General features: G+C 40.6%; 1 protein-coding gene across 4 annotated transcripts in view; it reads right to left on the reverse strand.

The window, feature by feature from the left end:
* The window catches only part of LOC112141051 (formin-binding protein 1), a 20,184-nt gene extending 11,119 nt beyond the window's left edge, over positions 1–9,065 (reverse strand). For 2 of the 4 annotated variants that reach the window (XR_002918313.2, XM_024264093.2), the window contains exons 1-4: positions 7,518–8,383; positions 4,980–5,095; positions 2,378–2,428; positions 2,000–2,147 (exon numbers count right to left, since the gene is read on the reverse strand). Coding sequence is in view for 3 of the 4 variants with exons in the window: in XM_024264093.2 (XP_024119861.1) it covers positions 2,000–2,147; positions 2,378–2,428; positions 4,980–5,095; positions 7,518–7,547 (345 nt within the window). In the remaining variant the exon portion in view is untranslated. Of the gene's footprint in view, positions 1–1,999; positions 2,148–2,377; positions 2,429–4,979; positions 5,096–7,517 lie in introns of all 4 variants that reach the window. The other 2 variants (XM_036212983.1, XM_024264094.2) reach the window with 2 other exon arrangements.
* Positions 9,066–10,406: the final 1,341 nt, after the last annotated feature.

Below are 10,406 nucleotides of genomic sequence, written 5' to 3' on the forward strand. Positions count from 1 at the left end.
TCCACGATCTGGGACATCTTTAGGCAGCCCAGAGGGGAACCTGAACGAGACGAGACGTTCCTCACACCGGATCCCTAAAGATCTGAGTCAAACCGTCCACGGAAATGTGAACGGCGGCTCATTTGACCGCACTTGGAAAGGATTGTAAATCAATGAAAGAGCATTTTGATGTTAGCTTTGATTATTTTATCAAGAACTCTGAGAAACCAATGATTGAATGTATTGATCACAGTCAATAAACATTGGAGAATTAGCTAAAAGAGTCTTTGGTGAACTGGAAGGAGAAAGAATCAGGATTTTGGAGGAAGTTCTGTCCATGAAGATCTTCACTTCCTCGTCCAGCTGACATCCGGATCAGAACCATACGGCTGGACATTACCCAGATTGATGGATGTTTTTATGTAGCAGAGGTGAAGATTTATGCTAGCGGGACACAAAGCTATCATAATCAGATAGGGAGGGTCAGGGGCGGAGCTCCACGCCCCGTCAGAGGAGATTTTGGAAACTTCAGATCAACATGACATTTTTAAGACATTTAGGTTGTGGGATTTTGGTTAAAAACTTAATAATTATAATTAAAACACTACAGAGAATGTTTTTTATTTAAAAAATTGTCATAGGGGACTTTAAATATTCCATTTTAATATTTGTTTTGTACTAACATCCAAAAATCCTCCAGAAGAGGATTCCTGATTTTCCTTCATGAAGCTCTTTAGTTGGTTTCCTGTCTGGAGACACTGAGAGGCCTTAACCCTGATGACACCAGCCTAATAAAACGACTTCAACTTGTAACAAGTATCCGAGTACTTGGATAATCCCGACCTGTTCCTGAAAAAAGGAGTACAAATATGACAACAGCTGAGATTGTTGAATTACAATTGTTATAAATATAGTACCGTAGAAGATAGTTTAAAAACACATTTCAGCCAATGTAATTATTGCTCTAAAATGCAGACTGATGTTGAATTTTAGGTATAAACTAAACAAAGTGAATCACTACTGTTGCCATAAATAAACCCATTTTCAAAGTAAAGTGCTGGTAAAGGTTGTTTTTTTCAAAACAAAACTTTTTTGTGTTTTCGTAGATAAAGCAAAATGAGACTTGAAATAAGTTCCGAAACTTAAAATGTAGTCGACAATTGGAATGAAACAACTGTAATAAATATGAAACTAAGAAGATAATGAATATCTGGTGACTGCTAGAATGGTGGAGAGGCCATACGGAACACATCTACCAAACGTTCACCTGAATCACATGTCAAAGTCGAGGCCCGGGGGCCGAATCCGGCCCTTCAGATCATTTATATTATTATTAACGACCCGATGTTATCTTGTAACATCAAATTCTGACAGTATATATTTTTTATGGGAGCAAAATACGGAAAATTAAGGTTTATTTATTCTGGAATAATATTTCTGCATTTTTATGATTCATATTTATGTTTAAAAAAGATATGTTATAAGTTTTAACATTTTTCTTTTTGTATGTAATCATTAAATGTCTGTCCTGTTCGGCCCGTGACCTCCTGTGCTTTGGATTCTGACGCCCTGTGTGATGGAGTTGGACACCCCTGATCTACAGTGTGGAAGTTTCTTGGTTTTTCCACTGAAGATGAAAAAAGTCAGTGAGTGAAACCTGCCTGTTGGAAACACTGTTGTCAGTTTAAACGAGTGTTTTCTAAATGTTACATTTCTATTTTGGCTCATTTATTTGATTTACTGATTTATTTCAAACAAGAAAAAAAATGTTTAGTTTCCTGCTGAAGTTAACCAGGAAGTTGACAGGACGCGTGACGTTGTTTATTAGATAAACACAATTTCTTCCATTCTAAATATCTAAAAACAATTCAAACTTTCATTAGTAAGACTCATGGTTTGATCTGAGAATTGTCGATCTTATTTCATGATCGGGATCCTAACCTCTCGATTTTATGAGCTCACCGTCTTCAAAAAGCTGTGAACTCAAGTGTTTGGCATCAGTGGCGTGATCCTCACTCACCGTCTTCCTCTCTGCCTTTAACTCCTGGGTGTATCGCATCAGCTCACACACGATCTGCGAGCTCAGGTTTTCCGCCAGCTCCTCTCTCTGAACGGATATCTCGCTCAGCTGCTGGAGAGTCGCCGCAAAACCCAAACACCAGGTGTACCTGCACAGCCCAGGGGAACGCGCTCGTGAGGAGGGGACAGGAATTCGTCCTCATCATTCTTCCCGCTCCACCACACATTATGATCACACTGAATCGTTTAATGCTATGTATTAATCTATAGTAGAGTTATATGAGAGTTCTGACGCCACAATAAGTTATACTTGTGTTCTGCTTAGTGACCAACAGAGAGCCAGAAGCTTCCATGTGACCTCTGACGGTGGCGCTCTGACCTGCTCTCGTCCTCCCTGCTCCTCTTTGGGTGGTACTTCTTGGACAGACTCCTGCAAACACACACATGGGGGGTGGGGGGGGTATTAGAAACCAAATGACTCAAGAACAGGAAGATCAGAGGACAATCTCCTTCTGAAGGTAAGTGCAGGTTCAGGCCCCTTAAGGTGACACTCCCTGAAGATGGTCGTGTGCCGAACGCTTGACACCAGCCGCTCCACCCTTCAGGATGCAGAGCCAGAGTTACACGATCTAAAACATGACGGGTGATGAGCTGAGGGAGCGAAAGACCCAGTGATCTCCAGATGTTTATTAGAAAAAAGTCATTCTTGTGATAAAGCTGCTGTTAGTTGCAAACGAAGGGGGAAGTGTCTGATTCCCAAACTCCTGACTTTGATTTACCGGTAAATAATAAAAAGAGATTCAAGATTTTTTTCTGGAAACCTCCATAAAATATGGAAATGAAGAAGGGCTGTCCTAGAGAAAAAAACAAAAAGAGGTTCTGTTTTTTTCTTGTGAGTTCAAACAGAATTGAGTTTGAACACAGCAGCCAATATTCTGTCCAGACCTGGATGAAAGCGTGTCTGTGGGGAGGGGTGAGGAGAAAACCTCCCTGTTGAAGGTGGGGGGTCCGAGGAAACGGCTGCTTTTCCCTACGTGACGGAGGTCTTCCATTATTGACCTGAAACAAACGGACTATTTGGATCAGAGAAAACGTCTCTGCCTCCATGAATCCTCTCTGACCAGCAGAGGGCGCTAGAGCACATTCATAAGTGAAATACCATAATGTTCATGAATATTTGACCAGAACTGTGAAAAGATCTGACAGTCCCAAAACATGTGAAAATGATTAGCAGCCCCTCGCCACATCTCAATATTTCTTTTGGGGAGGGTTAATAAAGAACTTAATATTACATTTCCAGCAAAATTCACACCAAATGTTGGATCTAGTTGTATACAACTAGATCCAACAAGATGCTCTGTAAATTTACAGAGCATCTTTGTTTCTGCTTTTCCTTTAGACTTTGAAACCGTGTTTCTGTGCAACATACCAACAGACACACTGGAATTGAAGGACTAGAAACTTCTTTATATTTTATTGGCAGCGATTAAAAAAGCTTTAATATGGAAATGGCTCAACCCTGAAACACCGACAGTTGAAGATTGGATAAATACTGTGCAGGAGATCTACAGAATGGAGAAGCTGTCTCTTTCCGTTAAACTGCAGATGGACACATATACAGAATTTGGACTAAGGGGATCACATTTGTGAAGCCTGTTGATTGTTATAGTTTCTAAAGGGGAAAGGAAAATAACTTCTTTTTGTATGTACACCAGACTATAGAAATATGTGAAGGATACAGATTTAAGTGTGAACAACACACGAGTTACAAGAACTGCATTTTATCATCTGAGGAACATGGCCGAGTTAGAGCCTTTCTCTCCAGAGCCAGTGCTGAAATCTTAATTCATGCTTTTATAACATCAAGAATTGATAACTGCTATGCGCTCCTCTCTGGTGTAAAGAAAACCACACTTAACCGTGTGCAGCGTGTCCAAAACTCAGCTGCACGCCTCTTAACAAGAACCAGGAAGTGTTCAGTCGTGATTCATTACACCGATCCTGAAATCTCTGCACTGGCTCCCTGTCAGCTATAGGATTGATTTTAAGATTCTTTTAATTGTTTATAAGAGTGTAAGTGGTCTTAGTCCTTCTTTTATATCAGATTTACTTTTAGCCTATGACCCTCCTCGAGCTCTCAGGTCGTCTAAGGTCCCTAGAGTCAGGACAAAAATCCTCTTTTAGATATTATGGGCCTCGTCTGTGGAACAGCCTGCCTGAGGACGTGAGGGCTTCATCCACGGCTGAGGTTTTTCTAAAGAATCTGAAGACACATTTATTTAATTCAGCTTTTATGTAGATTGTATTTGGGATTTAGGATTTTACGCATATATTTTATTATATCTTACCATGTATTTATTTGTTCTATGCCAGTTACTCAAATTTTAATTTTTTTGTATTAACTTATTCTATTTTATAATATTACATTATAGCTGTTTTTATACTATTTTATCAACTTATTTAAATTTGTGCGGGGGATGAGCGGGACGTCCTCATGTTGCCTAGATGCTGATCCTCCAGCCAATAGGAGGACAGGGTGGGCAGCGCCTTCAGGTTACTCCTCCGTGATCTGCTGGCTTTTCTATTTTATCTGTTTGTTTCTGTTTTCATTATTATGAGGGGCTTATCTTATTATATTATTGCATGTGTGGGGTATAGTTTTTCTTGTATTTGTTTTAAGTACAGCACTTTGAGCCGTTTCTTTACAGGGAAGGTGCTATTTAAATAAAATTAATTTGAATTTGAATTTAAGTGACCTAGCTACCCTTTTATGCACACACCCAGATTTATTTTTTTATTTTTATCTGTCATTGTTGTTATTTAAAATAAAATAAAAAACACAATTACGATGATAAAGCATTACAATGACATCTGTATGTCTACCAATTCCTCTCTATCTAAATGCTTTATCAATATAACTTGAATTAAGAAAAGAACACAGAGTGCAGGTGCTCCCCCAGCCTGCACAGGTAGGACCTCACCTGATCTGTTTGGCGTAGCTCAGCTCGATGTCAGCTCGCTCTTTCACAAACTTGGTGTATCGCTCCAGGAAGTCGATTCCCCAGCTGGTGTGTTTCTCCAGGTTATCAAACTGATCCTGAAAGCAGAACAAAACCTGCAGTCACACACAGAGAATCTGAAACCCACTTTGTTTCTTTTTATTTTCATATTTTCTTAAAGTAGCTTGAAAATGTGTTTTGAACAGCCTTGACTGAGAACAACACAGGCTGTAGGAGGGGTCAGCAACCTGCAGCTCTAGAGCCATATGTGGCTCTTACCTCCCCATTGTAGCTCTCTGGTTGGAGAAAGATCAAATGTTTGAACGTTTAAAAAGTAACATGCGTTTCAGTCACACAAGTCAAACTTTATTTGACTCATTCATAAACAGATGAAGTGCAGTGCATATCGCTCCAATAATAATCCATCCTGCTTCTAAGTTTATCTTCTAAAACATTTGGACACATTTTTGAGTGACATGCACCACAGTAAATCAACTGGAGGTCAGTGAGTGCAGTCAGAGTTTGAGATCATTCAATAATAAAACAGGATTTCTATTTTTGAAAACAGTTTAAGCATTTTAGGTAAGCCAAAACATCTGGCAAGGGTCACTTATAATGATCTCTGATTGAATTTTAGCTATTTAAATTTACACATTTCTGGGTGAGCTTCATCAAAAACAGTATAATAAACTTTTTCTATTTTTATTTTTAAATATCACTGCTGACATTACACTCCCTACTATTACATTTTCTGCATTGAGATCATCCTGCATGGGATAAGATGTCTTTTATTTTGAAAGGAAGTCATGTGATCTTCTGTCAAGTTATAAACTACCTCTTATAAAAAAGCTATTTTCTCTTTATGCTTTTGTTTTATTTATGACTGTGAATAAATAACCATAATAATAGCAGTAATGCAAATCGGTGTCTTATATTTCTAAAGGGTGAAGTCAGACGTTGTGGCTCCTACTGGGTTGAAGTTGGTTAGAAATGGACCTGAATGGTTCTTTAAGTGTTAAAGGTTGCAGACTTATGTCCTATAGAAACAGCTTTCTCTGCATCAGGAGTTTTACTGACGAAAAATCTCTCCAAACGCCAAAACACAGAAGAGAGATCGTAAAGAAAGTGAGGTTCTCTGTCAACCACTAGATTCATAATCCTATGTCCATGCTCAGAGAATCACAATTTCAAATTGTCAAACCCCCAAAGTCTGTTTAATTCCAGCGTAGCCGGTGATGCTTAAACACAAAACCGGCGAGAAGATTGTGAAGAGAAAAGCGTCTTTTCTCTTCACAATCTACTGGAATTATCACGTTAACGGTTGAAAAGTGACAGTAAATCGAAGAACTTCCTCGCCCAGTTTGACACTTTTTCTCTTTGTCGGGCTCTTCAGTTTGAAATAAACAAGAGTCAAAAGCCGATATTTTCAGGATGTTTTAGCCTTTTAAAACATTTTGGTTAAAAAGATGCAGTTTTGTTCTTGTCGTGAGCTAATGTTTCATTTGAAAGACTCCATTTTGAGGAGCTCAAAAACAAACTGGATGTTTTCCCAAAGAGCTCGAACTCTAATGATCCTAACCTAAGTTTTGTTTTTTTTTCTTTTTAAGTTTTTTTAGGTTAATTTGGAATTTAGATAATATTTTAGCTGGCCATCATTTTCAGCTATCATCTCCAGCATTTAGCTATCAGCTTCTGCGTTTTTATCCATCAATATCAGCATCTTCAGCATCAAATTCAGCTTCCATCATTCACACTAGCATTATCACAGGTAATGCTATATTTCTAGTTCATAATTATGTTTACAAGTTACAGTTTTAACGTTTTAAAATGCAGTTTTACAGTGTTAAATAAATGTTTATCCTGTTCGGCCCGCGACCTAAGGTGAGTTTTGGATTTTGGCCCCTTGTGTGATTGAGTTTGACACTCCTGATTTAATAGGTGTATTTTTAACTTATATGTAATGTGATCATAAATCACTGTTGTGTATTTTCTATATCTGACCATTCTCCTATAGCTTTCTTTGAACTTTTGGTGATAAATGTCTTGTTTTATTTTCTTCTGTAGTTTCTTCTTTTGGTTTTACTCTCTCCGTGAGCGTCGGGACGGGTGAAGGCCTCCAGGTGAAACAAGCACCCGAGGAAGGGGCTGGAGATGCTGGGCGTGAGGTGTGACGTGAGGCCCGGCCGCGGTTCTGCAGAGGACGGCCACACTGACTCCTGTTCTCCACGTTCGGAGCTAAAACCGCGCGCAAGTTGAATGTGGGCGTGGCCGTCGTTTTCATGCACGAGCGTGAAGTTCACCTGTACCTGCGTTATCCCAGCGGAACGAAAAAGCCTCAAACCTGCATCCTCCATGATGCTGCAGCGCGCTGACGTCACCCGCCGTGTTGCTATGGCAGAGCAGACAGAAGCACGAGGGCCTCACCCGCACACAATGATGGACCGCCCAGTTTACGAGCGGGCCGCGGGTGGACCGTGCCGGTACCGGGAGAGCGGGTTCGGCGGAGAAGCGTTCACGTACCCACAGCTCGGCTCCCCAGTTGCAGCTCATGGTTCCGGTCCGCTCCTCGCGCTCCTCGCTGAACTGATCACGCCAGGCTGCAGCTGCTGCTGGGCGCGCGCATCCTCTCCAGCCCCGGCCGCTCTGTCCGTCCCTCCGCCGTCCGTCTGTCTGTCTGTCTCACGCTCCACCTGTCTGCGGGAGCAGCAGGAGAGCCGGGAGCGCGAAGCGCGTCTCCTTTAAGGACGTCAGAGATGCTGAGATACGCGCACGTGCGCATATGCATAAAGATGTATTTATGGCTCCAGGATGCGCGTGAGTACGAATGTATACATATGAGCGAACGACACGCATGCGCAGTCGCAACAGCCTTTCGTGCAACATGCAGGAGAAAGAGCTTAGATAGTGACGTCATGATGCGCGCGCATCATTGTCATGTAAAATACTCGTCTGTTAGATTTAGATGATAGTGATGGAGGAGTTGGTTCTGATGGAACTCCGCCGTTCAGTTATCAGATCCTCGGGTTTGTTTGATCCTTTCGGCGGTTCCGCTGCTGAATCTCACTGCAGTTTGGTTCAGTGGATCAGGATCATCCAGCAGAACTACCATCAGTCACATTATAATAAATATAAATAATAAAGACTGTTTTCCAGAAGCAACTGGTGGACTTGGTGAAGTAAGCCACGACATCTTCTCTGCAGAGGCGGACTATGGACCATGGTTAGATAAAGGTTGGCGACTGCCTGACACACTCAGCCCCAACGCCGAGCTGAACACTTAACATAAAATCAATTCTACGTCTATCATTATCCTATGTGTCATTACACACTTAAATCAGTGAAGTGGCATTAACCTGCTCAAGTTTTCCGTCCCTCGTGGTAATTTCATGAGAATAAAGTTGTAAATTTATAGAGAAGAGGTAATTTCACAAGTAAAAAGTCCCCCTACAACAATTTATTTTCTTTAAATGTTCCCATGGGGTTTTAATCAGGACTGTGAAGTTTTTAACGAAAATTCCACATCCTAAATGTCTTAAAAAGCTAATTTGAAGCCTTTTTTTTTTTAATTCCTCTGTGTGGGCGTGGCGTATGGTGTTGAGCACTGTAACCCCGCCCCTTAACCCCCCAGACATCCTAGCGAGACACAGACTTTGATAAGCCCATTAAGAAATAAAAATAAAATAAACATGATCATTTAGGCTGCATTGCAGCAGCAGCTCTAGCTGGAGCTCAGAACTGATTTCATGCTGATTGATGAATTCACTCGAACTACAAATCTAATCAAATGCCAGAATACAGAAAGGGTCTCATTGAGCGTCGTTTTCTAAATGTGTGCAGCAGTGGTGACGGTTTTAGATCCAGACGAAGGGTTACGTTCAGAACGGTTCCGGTGTCTGGTTAAACCACCCGGTGGATCCTGAGCAGAGCTGCTATTAAACAAAGCAGCGCTGCTGCTGCTGCAGGTTGAATCACATGTGAACAGCATATTTGTGACAGCTACAGGTATTTTACTTTCAGTTTCTTTTTATTTTATTTTATTTTTTTTCTTAACTTGTCCTGTCCAACAGCTGAGCCAACAGATGTGGGCTGAGAGCTTCTTGTGTTGGGCAGATTTTACTGTCACAACAGGGATTTATTGAGTATAAACCCCTGTTGTATTTAATGCTAAACTTTATTTATATTGATTATGTTTTATTTGTTGTTTGTTTTGTTGGACCAGATGGAAAAGAAGAGGGGGGGGGGGGGTTAAAAGCGGGGGGGTTTAGAGAGAAGAAGATGGCAACAGAGGGAAACAACATCATAAAACATCCAGGTCTAAATAGTAAACTAGAATGGGCGGGGCCTGTCTACACACACACTCGACTTCAAATTATAAAAGCAGTGGCCTAAAATTGAACCTTGGGAACTCCACAATTGATTTTAAAGACCTTTGAAGAGCGTGTATCCATGCTTACAAAAAATCTTCGATCTGTGAGATAGGAATAAAACCACTTCAGAACAGTACCAGAGATGCCCAAACCTCTCAGCCTACTAGGTAAAATACTGTGATCTACTGTATCAGATCTTGCGGTCAGATCCAGCAGCACCAGGACTGAGAGTTTGAGAAGGGATCAAGTTTTAGAGTAATTATTAGAAAAGCTAAAAAATCGAGGGCCCTCTGGCAACACGCAAGATGTCGCCAGAATCAATCGGTAGCCAGGAGCGGAAATTTCCTAAACTTAAGGAAGGCTTTCAAAATGATATTGTAAAACCTTTTCAGAACTATCAGCATTTAAACTTTTAAATGTGAGACTGCTGTCCTGCAGTTTAGGGTGAAAGACAGGCTTCAAATGGGGCAGAGAACGTTCATCGATTTATTTATTTCAAGTCAATATTAACAAGTTTTCACATTTGTAGAACTACACCCTAAAAGTTGTTGCTGTTTTTCTCCATAAATCAGCTGATCACAGCTGACGAAATGCTGTTTTATTTTCTTTGTGGCATAGAGAAAAAAAGGGTCGACAAAAGAGAGAAGAAACAGGAAAAAAGATTGAAAGCTTAAAACGATGTTTTGTTTTTTTGCGGTCAACTCTGGCAGGGGGAGGGACTTCCAGTTATTCATTTTCAGGTGCCATAATTTTCCTCTGTAGCCAGATTCTCTTAGAATTAGTGCTTTGAAGAAGAAACGTGTTGAGATCTTCCAGATTCAACATGATCCAAACTCCTCGTAAACACCAAGAATTGAGGTGAACTTTTGCTCTGCACTAAATTCTTATTTTCTGATCCATTTTACAAACACATTGTTTCAAGATTTCCTGGATCGTTTCCTTATACTCTGTCTGTCAAAGTGTATCTGAGATGAACAATAGTGCTGCCACAAACGATTATTTTAACAGTCAACTCATCGGATCATGTGGAAACTGGATGTAA

Source organism: Oryzias melastigma, linkage group LG7 (genome assembly GCF_002922805.2).
Source record: "Oryzias melastigma strain HK-1 linkage group LG7, ASM292280v2, whole genome shotgun sequence".
Lineage (NCBI taxonomy): Eukaryota > Metazoa > Chordata > Actinopteri > Beloniformes > Adrianichthyidae > Oryzias > Oryzias melastigma.